Raw genomic sequence first — 17,353 nt, 5'->3', positions numbered from 1 at the left:
CCCCCGGGAGCGCCCCCCCATCTCCCGCCTCCCACCGCGGTTGGACACGCCCCCTGTTTTGCATAAAGGGCGGGGCACTTTCTAACCTAACCTTCTTTACTTCTGGGGCAGTCCTTATTTAAAAAAAAAAAAAAGGGCAGAGTGTGCGGGGCTTGCAGAGCTTATTTGCATAAAGAGGAGGGACTTACAGACGATAGGACGCTGGTTGGCTGAGGAGGCGGGCCCCCGGCGTCGGCCGTTGAGTCGTGTAGAGGGGGCGGGAATGCGGCGCCGGTCGGCAGGGCGGTTGGGGCGCAGAATTTACACGACGAATGGTGGGAGAAAGAGGCGGGGCGTGCGTCGTGCGTCCGCAGAAAGATGGGAGCGGAGAGACGTAGGGACGCTGAAAGTGGAAGGAAACGATGCAAGGCCTGTGGTCCTTTCAGCGGAGGAGAAAGAAAGGACGGCGAACGAACCGGAGGGATTACAAGCGGAGGGCGGGGCTTACGGGGAGAGTCCCAACTCACGCGTCCTTTCGCGAGAGGTGAAGGCCTCAGAGGGGCGGGGCCTTCCATTTATTAAATCACGTCATGCAAATGAGGTGGGTAGACAGGCCAATCCCAGGTTCCAGGGGAGCGTGTCATCGACACCCGCGGCGTAGGCATTCTTTGAGTAGTTCTATTTATTTGCATAATATATGCAAATCATTGAACAAAGATAAGCTAGGAATGACCTAATCTTCAAAATATCAGCAACTGAAGACTAAGACTTACAATTGATTTTACAACCTATAATTTTCTTGAATAGATTTTTATACTTGTTATTATCGGGTTTCAACAGAGGGTTTCATTTTACAAACTGCAGGACTGTTTTCTCCCTTTGTCTTCAGTTCTTGACTGTAGAATCCTCGGCTCCATTTAGACCTGCTAGTTCAACAAATCATTCAACAACGATATTTTGAAACTCTGAATATATGCACAGAATATTATAGAAGTAAAAATAAAATGTGTCTGCCTGGAGAAGTTTAGAAGTGCTTCTAGAAAGAAACATTAAGAAATATGAAGTCGGGCTCAGTGGTGCTCACCTGTAATCCTAGCAACTCCGGAGGCTGAATCAGGAGGATCGCAAATCCAAGTTCAGCCAGGGTAATGTAGCAAGACTGTCTCAAAATAAAAAGGACTAAGTATGTAGCTCAAGGGTAGAACACTGGATTCAGTCCCCTGTACCGAAAGAATGAAAAAGAAGAGCTAATTATAGTTTAGCCAAGTTTTGAGAGGGTGCAAAATAAGGTTCAGTGAACAGATCAGTGAAAGCGTGTGTTTGGGGACCTGCACCTAGCTGGCAATGATAAAAATGACTATTTGTCCATTTTTTGGACAGTGAAGGCAGAAAATTTGTCAGGAGTCAGTTAAGAATATTAGCCTTTGCAGCAGGTATGGTGACACATGCCTGTAATTTCAGCAACTTGGGAAGCTGAGGTAGGAGAATAGCAAGTTCAAGGCCAGTCTCAGCAATTTAGCAAGGCCCTTAGCAATTTAGAGAAATCCTGTCTAAAACTAAAAAAGAGAAAGTACAGGGGATGTAGCCCAGTGGTAAAGCACTCTGAGTTCAATCCCCAGTACCAAAAAAAAAAAAAAAAGAAGAAGAAGAAGAATTTTAGCCTTTAAGGGTGTAGCATGTGTGAGGACCTGGCATCAAATACAAATACATATTTGTATTTGTAAGGTTCAGTTTCCAAACTTTCAAAAATTATTCTCTTATCCTCTCTCTCTCTATAGTTAACTACCACACCATTTTTTTGCTCCCCTTTGCCACAGCAAAAAATTTTTATTTTTCTTTTTTTTTCTTTAACGGTACTATATTTTCTTAAAGGTGTCTATTATTACTTTCTCTAATTTCTGTACTTCCAAGGTAACTTTCATCCAACCCAGGGCCTTACAAATACTAAGCACATGCTCTACCACTGAGCTCTACCTCTAGTCCCCAATCTCACTTAAACTCACTCCAGTGAAGCCTTCACCCTGACCCTCTACTAACCAAAATGGGTTGTCAAGGACATCGAGTCTCTTGGTTTCAGATAGCATTTATGCATTGATGACTTCCAAACATATAGTTTCATCATGGATCTCTCCCCCCAACTCCAGACTTGTATTTAGGTTTGATGTCTCTCGGATATCTAATAGACCATTTCAAATTAAGTGTATCCAAAGATAGACATTTGATCTCCAGCTTCTCAAAACTTGCTGTATTCATAGCCTTCCCCATCAGCTGAAGCTGATGGCAATTTCAAAAATCCGGTGAAGTCCAAAACCTCAGAATCCTCATTGACCCTTCCTTCCTTCCTTCCTTCCTTCCTTCCTTCCTTCCTTCCTTCCTTCCTTCCTTCTTTCCTTCCTTCCTCCCTCCCTCCCTCCCTCTCAGGGGTGCTCAACCTCTGATCTACATCCCCAGCCCAATTTCGTATTTTATTTACAGACAGGGTTTCACTGAGTTGCTTAATGCCTCTCGGAGACTGAGACTGGCTTTGAACTTGTGATCCTCCTGCCTTAGCCTCCCATGCCACTGGGATTACAGGCTTACGCCTCAACGGCCAGCATTGCTCCTTTCTTAATCTCACTTCTCACTTGCAATCAAATAGGAAATTTTATCTTGAGAAGATATCCAACCTCATCACTTCCACTGCTTCCACCTTGATCTAAGCCACCATCATCTCTCAGTGGGGATATAGCAACAGCCTCTCAGTTGGTCTCCTTGAGTCTCTCCTGCTCCTACAGACTCCTCTCTACACAGTAGCCAGAATGGGTCTTTTCTCCCAGGAGGCCTCAAGGGACTCATCTGATCAATGTCCTGTAATGTTCCAATTTGTCTCAGAATAAAAGCCAAACTCTTTAGTGTGACCTACCATTCCTCAGTGGGTCGATCACATACAGTCTCTGATTTTATTGCTTTCTCTACCTGCTGTAAGAGATGTCTTACTTTGGAGCCTTTCTGATGCCCTTTTCCTCTGTAGTTGGCTCTTCCCCCAGAAGCCCTTGTGGCTCACGCTTTACCCTCCTTGAAGTTTTTGCTCAAAGTTAATCACCTAAACAGTAAGGCCTATCCTTATTAACTGTTTCAAATTTTAATCTCCTCTGCCCCCACCCCTAAATCCTGGTACCCCCTCATTCCTCATTTTTGTGATACTGGGGATTGAACTTAGGGCACTTAACCAACTGAGCCACATCCCCAGTCCTTTATATTTTTTATTTTAAGACAGGATTTTTTTTTAGTTGTATATGGACACAATATCTTTTATTTATTTATTTGTATGTGGTGCTGAGGATCGAACCTAGTACCTCACACATGTGAGGCATGAGCTACAGCCCCAGACCATGAGACAGGATCTTAGTAAGTTGCTTAGAGCCTTGCTAAATTGCTGACGCTGGCCTTGAACTTGGTATCCTCCTGCCTCAGCCTCCCAAGTTGCTGGGATTACAGGTGTGCACCACCATGCCCAATTCATACTACTTATCATTTCCTAATATATAAGTTTTATTTGTTGTTATTTTTGGAGCTGGAGATCCCATCCTGGCCCTCAGGTTTGCTAGGTAAGCACTCTACCTCTAAATTGAATCCCCAGACCCCATATAAATTTTAAATTTTGTTTGTTGACAGTCTTTCTCCTCCTCTACCAATTCCCAAAATAGAATGAAAGAGAGAGATGTTTGTTTTGTTCACTTTTACATCTCAAGAACTTATAAAAAGAGACTAGCCTGTAGTTGATGCCTATAAAATAAAGGATTTAACATTTTTTAATCACAGCACAATATATATGTATGTAATAAATATGTATGAATTTTCACAAACTAAGCAGAACATGTGATCACAAAAACAGAATCTTAACTAGCACCCCATCTCAGAAGCTGCCCTGGAACTTCTGCTTGTTAGTACCCTCTCCCAAGGCTAATTACTATCCCAACTACATATAATATACCTGAATTTTACCTTTCTTATATTTTATACAAACTATACAGTAAGGATTCCTCTTGCTCAACACTGTATATATAATATTCATTCATGTTGTTGTGTGCAGTTGTAGCTTCTTAATTCTTATTGCTGGGTGGTAATAGTACATGGTATGAGTATAACGCTATTTATCCTGAATGAATGAATTATTTAAGCCCCAGGTCCTTTCTGTCCCTCTTGATGTTACCAGGGTTGTTGTGAAAATTAAATGAATTAATACATGGAAAGTATTTAGAATAGTATCCTGTACATAGTAGGTGCTCAATAAAGGTTAGCTATGAATTTCATTACAGTTAGATACGTATTAACTTAATTCAGTGATTAAGTTTTGGTCATGAAGCAATGATCTCTGTATCATCTGAAGTCGTATACAGTCACTGCAGCTCTATAGGAATTACCTACCTGGATGCCTTCCTGGCTTCCCCACTGGGAAGAGCCACTATGAAAGGCTTAGTGGTCCAGTACATGCTCAGTATGTGAATTAAACTGGGATAATCAGATTCTCATTATCAAGGGACTTAAGAAACATGAGGTTAGGAATGTAGCTCAGTGTTACAGTGCTTGTCCAGCATGCAGGAAGCCCTGGGCTTGACGAACCCCTTCACTGGCCAACCAACTGTGCGCCAAAAAAAAAAAAAAAAAAAGGCTGGGGTGGGGCGGGGGTGAGAAAGATATCTGAAATACTGTCCAAAGAGGTGAGGGTTGTTAGAGTTGACTCATCTGGATACCTTGGAGGAGGAAAGGTCTGGCCTCATCAAATACTATGAAGCTCTTAGGCTCCTACCTTCCCTGGATTTGACTGTTCACCCCTTTCTTCAACTCAAGAGATCCTGTGTCTCCATTATCTGCCCCCTTTTCTTTCTTTCCATATTTTTATTGGTGCATTATAGTTGTATATAGTAGTGGGATTTGTTGTTACATATTCAGACATGCTCACAATGATAAACTGGGTTTCTATAGCTTTTCCCCAATAGGAGGATCTCAATGACTCATTTAACTCTTAAGTTATCAGAACGTATAGTATTGTAAATCCTTTACTTCATTTAATGACATCAGTTCTTTCATTCATTCATTCATTCAAGTTTTAAACATTAAGGGCTTGTGATATGCCAGGCAAGATATATTATCCCCATTTTCAGATAAAAACCTCAGAGAGGCTGAGAGATTTGTCAAGGTCAGAAAACTATAGTAGTGGAGAACGTTAGTTCAAAGTAATCCTCATTCTTTTGTGAAAGTTACCATGGACTTGTACCAAATAAACAGATTTTTAAAAATAGCCTACCTAAATTTCTTCAGGTCACAACTGTCTTATACATCTGGAATCCCCCTTGGTGCACAGAGCCATCTGTTGTAGTAGATACTACAATTTTTTATTTATTTTTATTTTTTGCAGTACTGAAGATTGAACCTGGAGTACTCTGTCACTGAGCTATATTCCCAGCCCTTTTTATTTTGGTTTTGGTACTTGGGATTAAATCCAGGGACACTTTATCACCAACCTACATCTCCAGTACTTTTAATTTTTTATTTTGAGACAGGATCTCATTAAGTTGCTGAGGGTCTCACTAAGTTGCTGAGGCTGGCCTTGAACTTGTAATCTTCCTGCCTTAGCCTCCTGAATTGACTACAGGTGTGTTCCACTATGCCAGGACTTTTTATTTTTGCCTAGAGTGGTCATGAATTTGCTATCCTCCTGCCCCTGCCTCTCAAATAGCTGGGCTTGAAGGTGTGTGCCACCACACATAGCTACAGAATTGTTGATAGATTGTTTATTTGAACAAGTCCTTGCTGTCTTTCCCTGGAAGATATATCATCTCTCTTTCCCAAGCCCAGGGGGAGAAAAATCCCCAAAATAAAAACCATACAGACTTGATCTGGAAGGGAAGGATAATTTATTTAGTTTGACTGGCTCACAATTTTGGTTTTTTGTTTTGTTTTGTTTTTTCATGTTGGGATCATTAGAAGCCCCTTCAATCTCGCTGTGGACATGCACATGTGTGTACACACACATAACACACACACACACATACACACAAATTAGGGCAATTCAGAGATAGCCTTCTTGGCTGGGGGACCCGTTGGCTTTTCCTGTTCTCTTGCTTTCTCCTCATACATTAAGATCCTGGAAGAGACACAGGTATCAAGGAACACTTTTTTCAAGGGAACAAATCTTAGGCTGCTGTGAGTGTCTCAAGGGGACGGGGTTGTGAGGGTGGGAGGAGGAAGAATGAGAGCAGAGGTGGCAGTGCTAGGAGCTATGCAGAGGAATAGGGATGGGAAGAGGACCTTGGAAGAGTCCCTGTCACAATGGAAAAGTGGATGCTGAGTAATGTATAGCAGTTGAGGCTGGGGATAAGAGTAGGGCTGGGGGTGGACAAGAAAATGGTAAATATAGGGGAAGTTGGAAATGGACTCTTACATTTTTAAGATGGCGGATCTCTTGCCCAGCATCATTCTGAGAAAGTCAGGATAGCTGAATGTCTCCCCAGAGCCACTTGACACCTCTCTAATTAATTTCTTAAGCTCTAGGTGGGTCTTGGGGATCCCAAGTTTCTCTAGCATTTGCTTCAAGGACATGATATCTGGAGGGAGAGGATCAGGATGTGGAGAAGAAAGGGAATCCCCCTCTCTCTCTGCCTCCTTTCCCACCTCCAAATTCTCATTCTCCGTCCTCTTACTCTGGTAGGTAGACTCTCCCCCAAAGCCACAGGGAACAGAATAAGTGGAAGAGTTTTTCCTCTGCCTAGGCCTGCACACTCCCCCAAATCACCCTTTTCTTACCAATATCTCCATTTCCGTTCAGGTCAAACTCCATATATTTTTCTGAATGAGGGAAGAAAGCAGATAGGGTAAGCCCTGGTTGTAGGGTCCAGGGAAGGGGATTGAGAAAGAGGTGGCTGACCAGCTGAGAAAGAAGATGTGGAAGAAGGAGGAGGGGCAGGCGGAGGAAGTAGGGTTGAAGGGTTGAGAAGCCCTGTTAAAGTGGAGGGAATTAGAGGGGTGCTAAGAGGGGCAAGCCAGGGAAAGGGACTCCAATGTGGGAGGGGAACAATCAAGGTAGGTTCTCCTTTTCCTACAACAAAGTCAATTCTGCGTTTTCATTGGCCCCTCTGGGTTCTTGTAGAAATCCTACCCCCAAGCCTACCAGGCCCCTTTCCACCCTAACAGTTTCCCCCTCACTCTTGAAGGCTTCCAGTTTGGAGGGTAGATCCTCATCAGTGCTGTATTTGGGATCCTCCAGGAATTGCTGTTGGGGAAAGGTAACAGCAGGATTGGCTCCCTCTGCCCCAGGGCTCCATCCCCCAGGCTCTGCCTCCTCAGGTCTTCCTTTTACCTTGTTGATCTCATTCAGTCTCTCTTCCTGCTGGGCCTTCAGTAGTCCAAAAGCTTTACCTCCTGAGGAGTACAAAGATTGATCAACCCTCACCCCTCCCTTACTCTCCGCACCCCCACACCCAGCCCAGAGTCACCCACAATTCTGTCCTGGAGCTCCCCCCTCCTTCCGCCTGCCCTAACCTAGCTCCCTGGCCCAGGGCTGCCCACCTCCTTGTTCCCATTGCAAGCTCCAGCCTTTATACCTCCCTACCCTGTAAATCCCTGGTTTGGCTCATAGCTCAGCAGATGCCCGTGGCAGGTGGCAGGTGGCAGGTGGCAGTAGGGAGAGAGAACCAGACTGGCTCTGTCTGTTAGTCTGCCGGCTCTTCTCTCCCACCAGTCTCCCCTGAGGCCTCCCTCCCAAACTTCCCCTTTCTCCTCATTCCCCTCTTTGCTACCTCTTAGATCTCACTTCCCCATCAACTTCTGCTGACACCAGCACCCCAGGAAGAAGGGGGAGTAGGCATAAAAAGGACATGAAAAAAGAACATTCTATAAACTCCTTTTGTGTGTGTGTATATGTGTGTGGCAGTGGGGATTGAACCCAGGGATATCTACATCCATAGCCCTTTTTTTTTTTTTTTTTTTTGGAGGTGGGTACTGGGGACTGAGCCACACCCCCAGCCCTATTTTGTATTTTATTTAGAGACAGGGTCTCACTGAGTTGCTTAGCGCCTTGCCATTGCTGAGGCTGGTCTTGTGATCCTCCTGTCTAGCCTCTGGAGCCTCTGGGATTTCAGGCATTCACTACTATGCCTGGCCCATAGCCCTTTTTATTTTTAATTTTGAGACAGGTTTTGCCAAGTTGCTGAGGCTGGCCTTAAATTTGCAATCCTCCTGCCTAGCCTCCTGAGTAACTAGGATTACAGAGTAGTGGGATTACAGATACGTGCCATCATTCCTGGCTTCTTCTTCTTCTTCTTTTGGGCTTAAGTGATCTTCCTATTTTAGCTTCCTAAGTAGATGGGACTACAGGTACTCTACTTTGCTCAATTCCACTCCTGTGTATGCTGGGGATTAAACCCTGGTTTTCATACCTGCTAAGCAAGTACACTACCACAGAGCTACATCCAAACCTTTTTATTTTATTTCAGACAGTTTTTAAATTTGACTCACTAAGTTGCCCAGTCTGGCCTCAAACTTGTGATCCTATTACTTCTGCCTCATGAGCATGTTAGATTACAGATGTATTGAAATAATTTTTTTTTGGGGGGGTGCTTTTTTTGTTTCTAAGTTTTTTTTTTTTCCATTACTGGGGATCCAACTCAGGTCCTCCTCGATCATGCTAGTCAAATGCTCTACCACTGAGTTATATCCCTTATGCAAAGAAATATTTTGATAAGCTATTGAAGATATGGGGGAAGGACAGTAAGATCCCAGGGCATTTATTATCAGGAATAAACAAATATTTCCCTTGAATAAGTCATGATATTCAGATAACTATAAAGTTTTGAACTTTGTTAGGTTTCATTAGTCTGGGCACATGGGTTAGGATAGGGAGCCAAGGGAGGGCTGGCTGAATTTTTCTGCATTGTGGATGGGAGAAGACTCTGAAATCCATGGACAATCCAGGAAGGTGGTGAGATAGATACAGGGCCTAGCAATAGAGGGAACCCTCACTCCTGGCAGTTCTAGAGGGGCACTTGGAAACATGGAAATGCCTAATGGAGGATTTAATTTATTTGCTTTAGGATGTGCAATGTCACCTCATCTTGTCTTCTTTGAAATCCTTGTTAAAATGTAAAGAGTTCAGGACTTGAAGAGTTCAGAACTTTGTAGTACTGGGGATTGAGCTCAGGGTGACTCTACCACAGAGCCATATCCCCAGCCCTTTTTATTTTTATTTTTTCAGACAGGGCCTCACTAAGCTGCTAAGGCTGGCCTTGAACCTGGGATCCTTCTGCTTCTCAGCCTTCCTAGCCACTGAGAGATTACAGGTGTGCACCCAGTGGAATTCAAGAATTTAAATAGATACTCAGCGAAACTGAAAGTGGTTCTCAAACTGCAGAGAAGCTGACATCACAAGCACCAGCTTGCACACCCCCCGACCCCACCCCGTGTATGTGTGTGTGTGTGTTTTAAGGGTGCTGGTCACCATGGATTCAGCAGAGTGTGTGAGTACTTTCTAATAAATGCCCTCCCTAGGCATAGCCTTTCTCCCTTTTCTACTCTTCACTTCACTTTCAGGAAAGTGAGGAGACAGCATCCCCCTCACTGAGTCCTCCTTGTCCAAAGTCCTTGCCCTGGGCCCCACCACCCTGTCCCAGTACTGATGTAGACCCCTTTCCTTCTGCTGTCTTCTCAGCTACTTCTGCTTCATAGCTGAGTTTTCACTTCTCACTGCCTCTTCCTGACTGAGATGGGGTGGGGATGCCGGGGTGGACTCTTGACTTCTTGAGTTCCCTTTGTAGCAGCTTCAGAGAGACTCAGCCCCTGCCCTCCCAGTGCTCCCTCTGCCCGCTTGGGGCAATTTGCTTCTCTATTCATGCATTTATTCAAACATTTATTGAGTGTCTGCCTATTATATGCCATGCATGCTTCCAGGGCTGATGAACCAAACAAATGAAAACTCTTGTCCTCATAGTCAGTCAAATTGGGGAAGGAAAACAATAAGTATAAAGAAGTATATTAAAGGTGAAGGAGGAGGGGCTGGGGATGTGGCTCAAGCGGTAGCACGCTCGCCTGGCATGCGTGCGGCCCGGGTTCGATCCTCAGCACCACATACAAACAAAGATGTTGTGTCCGCTAAAAAATAAATAAATAAATATTTAAAAAAAAGGTGAAGGAGGAAAAGTAGGGACGGAGAATAAAAATGCCATGTGTAGAGTGCAGTTTTGAATAGAGTAAGCAGTGAAGGTTTCTCTGAGAAAGTGATATTTAAGCAGATTTCAAAGAGGTGAGGGAACAAGTTGTGTGGCTTTAAGAGTAAAAAGGAAAAATACACTATTTATCTTTTTTTTTAAATATTCATTTTTAGTTTTAGGTGGACACAATATCTTTTTTTTTTTTAACATGGTGCTGAGAATCGAACCCAGTGCTTCACACATGCTAGGCAAGCACACTACCACTTGAGCCATATCCCCAGCCCTACACAATTTATCTTGTTGTTCATAACACTTCATGTGGGATTCCCCCAACACCAACCAATTCTCCAACTCTTTGTTGGATACTTTGGTGTCCTACAATTTAATTCAGTTCTGATACTATCTACCAATCCCACAAGTCAAAAGGCTTCATCCCATAAGACCCCTCACCCCCAGTTAGGATGCTAATTACAAGTTTCCACCTCTTATACTTCTGGCCAGTCAGCTACAAACTAGAGGAGGGTATGATCCGCTCCTTGAGTTCAATAATTTGCTAGAATGGCTCACAGAACTCAGGGAAACACTTTATTTATGTTTACTGATTTGTTATAAAGGATACAACTCAGGACATAGAAGAGATGCATAGGGCAGGTACTGGGAGAGGAGTAGGGAGCTTCCATGTCCTCCCTGGGCATGCCACATTCCCATCACCTCCATGTGTTCCCCAACCTGGCAGCTCTCTGAACCCCATCCTTTTGAGTATTTATGGAGGCTTCATCACACAGACAAGACTGATTAAAACACAGCCATTGGTGGGAGGGAGGGCCGAAAGCCCCCACCCCCTACCACTGGGGACTGAACCCAGGGCACTCTACCACTAAACTACATCCCCAGGCCTTTTTAATTTTTTCTCAGATCTTTTTTTTTTTTTTTTAAACCAGAGATTGAACTCAGAGGCACTCGACCACTGAACCACATCCTCAGCCCTAGTTTGCATTTTATTTAGAGACAGGGTCTCACTGAGTTGCTTAGTGCCTTGCCAGCCTCCCAAGCTGTTGGGATTACAGGTGTGCACAACCATGCCCAGCTCTCAGATCTTTATACACACACACACACACACATTAATTGTTTATATTTATTTATTTATTTATTTATTTATTTATATGTGGTGCTGAGAATCGAAACCAGTGCCTCACACATGCTAGGCAAGTGCTCTACCACTGAGCCACAACCCCAACCCATTTTTCTCAGTTCTTTCTAAAAGTTTTATTTTGAGACTGGCCATGAACTTGTGATCCTCCTGCCTCAGCTGAATTGCTTAGGGCTCACTAAATTGCTGAGGCTGGCTTTGAACTTGCAATCCTCCTGCCTCAGGCTCACAAAGCACGGAGATTAAAGGCATGCGCCACTGCACCCAGCTCAACAATAGATTTTTTCATGTGTCTCTGTTGCTTCTAATATACACTCAAATTTGAGAGCAGATATCCTGAAGAAATAGAGCAGTTCCTGAGCTTGCAGGGCTTTCCAGGTATTGCCTGAAGGTACTAACATAGCTTAAGGACCTGTCATTGGGTGCTGGGGCTGCTCAGGAGTAGGGACAGAATGCTGACTTAGTTCCAAAAAGGGAACCACTGGAATCCTATGTGAATAGAGCTACTTTGTCAGTGCCCTGTGTTGCTAAGGGCCCTTGTTATGATTCTGTGCTCTCCAGGGGACTGCTATTTAAAGTTAGGTTCCATAGAGTGTGCCTACAAGAAGAGAATGCACTGGAAGGGAACACACTAGCTTGGAGTAACCATCCCCCTGGCTGTCTCCCCACAAGGTCACCTCAGGCATACCTAAACCTCAATTAAGGACAATACTCCTCTCTAGACCCTACCTCAGGAACAGTTCTTACGACTGTCTTCTGGGTTTCAGTAGCCCAGAAGAGAGATTTCACATGAGCTGTGAAACTGTCCTATGTCTGTGTTTTGCTTTGTCAAAGACCTCTTCACAGTTTAAAGATCTTATTCAAGCTAAGCAACAACATCTTTTGTACTGATATGTCTTTATTAAATTTAAACTTCAACTTTCCTGGGTTTCAAATGTTATCTTTTATTTAATATGGCAATAAAGAAGTACATGATTTATTCTATTGCAAGTTTGCAGGGTTTTATTAATATTTTGGTAAGTGGAATGCAATTCACTGGGTCTATTTTGGTTTCTATATTATATATTTTGTGTTTTACTAGAATGCCAAAGGGATGTGTGGCACCAAATAAGTCAGAACCCCTGTTGGAACTTCCCTCTCTTTTCCTTCCTTTGGGCCAGGGGTAGCACTATCCCTTGCATTTCCCAGCAGTCACCCACACCTTTGTAAATAAAATGTCTTCTTCCAATTGTCCTAATTTGTGGGTGCTGTTTCCTGTGGAACCCTGATTGACACAGTGCTTGTGTGTATCTGGAGGGAGAACAAGGGGCTGGGAAGAAATAGATCTCTGCAGTGCAGTTTCTTGTTGTAAATGAACAAAAGGATATCCTGATGTCTGTAGCACTGCTGGAGTGTGGTTACTGAGCAGCTGTTCTTGAAGTAGGAAAATAAGTCAGGGTTCAGAGCCTTCAGGGCACAGCCTGTAGAACCCAAACCAGTTCACCTGCTGCCATTGCCAGAAGCTTTTCCTTGTCTACAAAGTCTCCATGTAGGGCTTTGAGAGGAATGTGACAGCAGTTTATTTCTAAATCTCCCCCTTGTTTCCTGGAATCCATATAGAGCAATGAAGAGAATGGACACACACACACACACACACACACACACACACACACACCATTTTCAGTAAAGCTGAGAAGCACAGAAGCTACAAATTCCAAATTATGTATATGTGTGTCTAAAATCCAAGTTGGGCAGGCAGTTCCCAACAGCGCGGCAGAGAAGAGCTGCACTGAAGGGTCCTGGTGACTTCAGTATTGGCAAATACCTACTCATTCCTGGGAGGAAAGGCTTCACCCTCAGAAGGAAAAATCGAGAGCAGGGTTGCTAGAATAGAGGAAAGACTGGGGTAGGTGGAGAGAGAATGATTAAAATGCCCAGAGGGACCCAGAAATGGCAGATCTCAGAACATACTAGCAAAATTCTTTGAATACAGAGTGAAAATCCTTCACAGAGTGCATCTTTTTAGGTGTATGGGGTGATAACAGTCTGTGGGAGCTGCTGTGAAACACAGAAGCATGGAAAGGTTTGCAGAAGCAGAGCAAGTACTGGCTATACAAAGGTGCCAGGTTTTAAGGAAATAAACTCATTATTGTAGCAAAAGAGTCTTTGAATTTGTAAACCAGGAAAGCTGTTCTGAATCCTCTCCTACCCTTTACAAGGCCCTCCTGTTAATCATTCAGAAAAATCTACCATTTAAGTATGAGTAGCAAAAAGAAATGACTAAAACTTCTGTACAACTAATCAGGAGAGCCGAGTGCGGTGGTGCACACCCGTAATCTCAGCGACTTTGGAAGGTGAGGCAGGAGGACTGCAAGTTTGAGGCCAGCCTCAGCAACTTAGCGAGGCCCTGTTTCAAAATAAAAAATAAAAAGGGCTGGAGATGGGCTCAGAGTTTAAATACCCTGGCTTCAATCCCCAATACCCCCCCCCAAAAAAAAAGGGGGGAGAAAAAAAAAGAGCAATGAAACTTATCAGAAATGTAGTGCTAAAAGCAGATGGAAATTCAGCCCAAAATTCCATCATGAACAGAAAAACAAAACTTATCATCTTAGCAATGCAAGCAGGCCACACATCAGAAATACAACTACTCAGAGAAGAGACTACAGGTAACAGGAGACTATGAATGGGAGCAGGAGGCAAGAAACAGCAGAAAAATACAAAGCCATTTCAAAAAGAAACATTTTTTCCACATACTAGGCAAGCATTCTACCCCTGAGCTACATCGCCAGTACGTCTGTCCCTTCCTTCCCTTTTTTATCCATCTCATTTGTAGATGGACAAAATTCCTTTATTTTATTTGTTTATTTTTTTAACTATTTTTTAATATTTATTTTTTAGGTGTAGATGGACACAATACAATGCCTTTATTTATTTATTTATTTTTATGTGGTGCTGAGGATCAAACCTGGGTCCCACCTGTGCTAGGTGAGCCGCTCTACCTCTGAGCCACAATCCCAGCCCTATTTGTTTATTTTTATGAGGTGCTGAGGATCGAACCCATTGCCTCGTGCATGCTAAGTTAACACTGCCACTGAACTACAGCCTCAGTCCTACATCCCACATTTTTAATAGGCAGTATTATCTCTGTCATTCAATTCAAAATTCAAAATATTTTAAATTCTACTATAATATTTTCTCTAAACAGATATTTTCTCTAAAGAGAGATATTTTCTCTAGACAGAAAATATTAAATGCATTTAAATTATTAAAATATTAAAAGCATTTAAATTATTTAGAATGGGATTTTATTTTATTGTGGTGCTGGGGGTCCAACTCAGAGCCTTACTCATGCTAGGCAAGCACTCTACCACTAAGCCACATCCTCAGTCTTGGAAGTAGATAACTTCAAAGATAGCTTATTTTATTTTATTATTATGTGTGTGTGTGTGTGTGTGTGTGCGCGCGTGCGTGCGCATGCACATGCTCACTGGCCCTGCTAGAGACTGAACCCAGGGCTGCTCTACCACCTTTTTTATTTTATTTTTTTTTATCCTGAGGGCATTGCTAAATTGTCCATATAGGCCTTAAATTTTTTGATTTTCTAGCCTCAGCCTCCTGAGTCAATGGGATGACAGCTGAATTTTGAAATTTAAAAACCTACATGAATTGTGCATGGTAGCCCATGCCTATCTTCCCAATGACTTAGGAGGTTAAGGCAGGAGGATCACAAGTTCATGGCCAGCCCCAGCAACTTAGTGAGACTCTGTATCAAAATAGAAAATAAAAAGGGCTGGGATGTGACTCAGTTGTAGAGAAGTGATTTCAATCCCTAGTTCCCCTCCAAAAAGAATTAGAAATGTGTTTTTAAATTTTCCTGACATGTGCCAAGCAGCCTGGTAGAGTCAAGGATGCCTTCTAAGTGGAGGGGCAAAGGGCCCCAGATGGAAGAGATGAGTGTCTCACTGCTGGCCTTGTTCACTCTCTTAACAAGGAGAAATGGGGGAGAAGGAGAGCAAGGAAGATAGGGTCAGAGAAAGTGTGCTAATGAGGAGCGATGGAAGGAAAAACATGGAGAAAGATGGGGAAGCAAAAAGAGGTGTGGAGAGAGATGGGGACTGTGTGTGTGTGTGTGTGTGTGAGAGAGAGAGAGAGAGAGAGGGAGAGAGATGGAGGCAGATGCGGGGTGTGGACAGAAAGATGGAGAAGAAACAAGTGATATGAATAAAGGTGGTGAGACAGAAAGAGACATGAGAAATGAGGGAGAGATAAGAATAGGGTGTTTGGCCCACAGAAGTCACTTATTGAAAGCATCACTAAGCCATATGCAATGGCACACACCTATTGTTTTAGCTATTTGAAAGGAGTTTAAGGTCAGTCTATATCACAGAGCAAGGCTATCTCTCAAAAAAAAAATAGAAGTAAATATAAATGAACATATCAATAAAAGTGTTGCTGAATAAATGAATGGACTTTGTTGCTCAGCAAAGAAGGAGTGGAAAGACTACCGAGCAGAATGCACATTATTTATCAGAAAAAAAAAATTGTACTGGTTTCATCCAAGATGACAAAGGCCTTAACCAGCAGTGGGAATGAAGAGGTGGGGAAAGACACCTGATATATTTCAGAGGCAGCATGGACAGGACTTGAAGATTGTTTGGATGGAGGAACTGAGGGAGAAGGCATAGTAGGATCAATTCCAGGTTTGGGACCTTAAATGCCTGGGTGGATAGCTTCCACTCATTGAGACAGGAATTTTAGGAGGCTGACATGATTTGGGTAGACACTGATGATTTTGAAATGCCTATCGAACATTTAGGAGGACAGATAAATATTCTGGGCTTAGTCTCAAGAAAGACGCTGAAGGTAGAAATATAGATTGGGGACTCATCAGAGAATAAGCAGCAATTAAAACTGTGGCTATGGATCCTTTTATGATTCATAAATATGATGGTTGGGTTTTCACACTATTGTGTGAGATGTGCTATTCTGAAATCCTATTATGATATTGGCACATGAACCACCTGATGTAAAAGAGAAACTTTCTGTGAACCCATTGCATTTGCTCCAAATTTGTTGAATGAAAATGGGAGAAACAATACAAAAGTTCTGCAACAGGAGGATGGTGTGAAGGTACAGGAGTGTGTGTAAGGTACAGGAATTTGGGGGCTTCCCTGGTGACAAGCTCTAAGATATAAGTCATATAGAGTCAAGCTGATGGTTGGAGTAGAGGAAGTGAAGCAACTGTGAAGTTAAGGATAAATCAATGGTTGCTTCTGGGAGGGGATATGGATTGACCAGAAAGGGGAATGGGGGATTTGCTGGGCTTTTGGGAACTGCAGCGCGGTTTACATGGGCATATATATTTGTCAAGGGTCATCAAACTCTTCACTTAAATCTATGCTATATCAATGTTAAAAATGTCATTTTTGTGGGCATTAAGTCCACTAATAGGAAGATGAAAAGTCAGGTGAAGCTCTTTAAAAAATTTTTTTTGATACTGGGAATTGAACCCAGGGGTGCTTTACCACTGAATCACATCCCCAGGCCCTCCCCACATTTTTTATACTGGGGATTGAACTCAGAGGCTCACTGAGACACATTCCCAGCCCTAGTTTGTATTTTATTTAGAGACACAGTCTCACTAAGTTGCTCAGCGCTCTGAGGTTGCTAAGGTGAGCTTTGAATTCTCGATCCTCCAGCCTCAGCCTCCAGAGCTGCTGGGATTACAGGTGTGCACCACCTCACAAGGCTCAAGTGCAACTCTTTATGAATGTGAGGGAGTTCTGCAATAGGAGGATGGTGTGAAGATACAGGAGTGTGTGTAAAGTACAGGAATATGGGGGGACTCAGGCCTGAGGGATGCTGACAGCCAAAAGGCAAGACCGAAAGTGGTAGAATCAGATGCTGTGAACCTTGAAGAGAAGCTGTTTTCAGGCGTAGAAAGTGTGACAATCTGAGAGCCATTCATTAGCTGACAATCATTGACAGGAACTTAGCCAGAGGAAATTCACCCCTGCCCATCCTCCAACCAGGCCACAGCTGTTTTTTCTTTCTTTCTTTT

At 43.2% G+C, this 17,353-nt stretch overlaps 2 protein-coding genes and 1 non-coding gene across 5 annotated transcripts in view; 1 reads left to right on the top strand and 2 right to left on the bottom strand.

The window, feature by feature from the left end:
- Prrc2a (proline rich coiled-coil 2A) overlaps nucleotides 1-311 on the bottom strand; it is a 15,399-nt gene extending 15,088 nt beyond the window's left edge. Inside the window, exon 1 of one of the 2 annotated variants that reach the window (XM_015487420.2) lies at nucleotides 189-311. The gene's annotated coding sequence lies outside the window, so the exon portion shown is untranslated. The remainder of the gene's footprint in view (nucleotides 1-188) is intronic. The other variant, XM_015487421.2, reaches the window with a different exon arrangement.
- Nucleotides 312-5,859: 5,548 nt separating this feature from the next.
- On the bottom strand, nucleotides 5,860-7,739 carry Aif1 (allograft inflammatory factor 1). 2 transcript variants are annotated; one of them, XM_015487418.2, is made up of 6 exons: nucleotides 7,571-7,739; nucleotides 7,319-7,380; nucleotides 7,165-7,231; nucleotides 6,766-6,807; nucleotides 6,404-6,566; nucleotides 5,860-6,106 (listed from the first exon to the last, which is right to left on the bottom strand). In XM_015487418.2, exons 1-6 carry the CDS (start codon nucleotides 7,593-7,595, stop codon nucleotides 6,022-6,024), a joined length of 444 nt encoding a protein of 147 aa, XP_015342904.1. In that variant the 5' UTR covers nucleotides 7,596-7,739; the 3' UTR covers nucleotides 5,860-6,021. The 2 variants fall into 2 exon arrangements, with proteins under 2 accessions (XP_015342904.1, XP_048660963.1); XM_048805006.1 differs by having other exon boundaries at nucleotides 7,563-7,711.
- Nucleotides 7,740-16,215: 8,476 nt separating this feature from the next.
- On the top strand, nucleotides 16,216-16,319 carry LOC125617564. Its single transcript, XR_007348602.1, has one exon. It is a non-coding gene; the product is annotated as a small nucleolar RNA U13 (small nucleolar RNA).
- Nucleotides 16,320-17,353: the final 1,034 nt, after the last annotated feature.

The sequence above is a fragment of the Marmota marmota genome, unplaced genomic scaffold, assembly GCF_001458135.2.
Source record: "Marmota marmota marmota unplaced genomic scaffold, marMar, whole genome shotgun sequence".
Lineage (NCBI taxonomy): Eukaryota > Metazoa > Chordata > Mammalia > Rodentia > Sciuridae > Marmota > Marmota marmota.
The sequence above is the reverse complement of the archived record's forward strand: the minus strand, read 5'-3'. Positions and strand labels throughout refer to the sequence as shown.

Bases quoted from the DNA above. Each gene is read 5' to 3' on its own strand.
- Aif1 (XM_015487418.2), bottom strand. From the start codon at position 7,595: ATGAGCCAAACCAGGGATTTACAGG. The intron at 6,808-7,164 runs GTGAGGGGGAAA...TCCCTCATTCAG, and splicing joins CAAACTGGAAGCCTTCAAGA to AAAAATATATGGAGTTTGAC. The intron at 6,107-6,403 runs GTAAGAGTCCAT...TGTCTCTTCCAG, and splicing joins AGATCCGCCATCTTAAAAAT to GATCTTAATGTATGAGGAGA.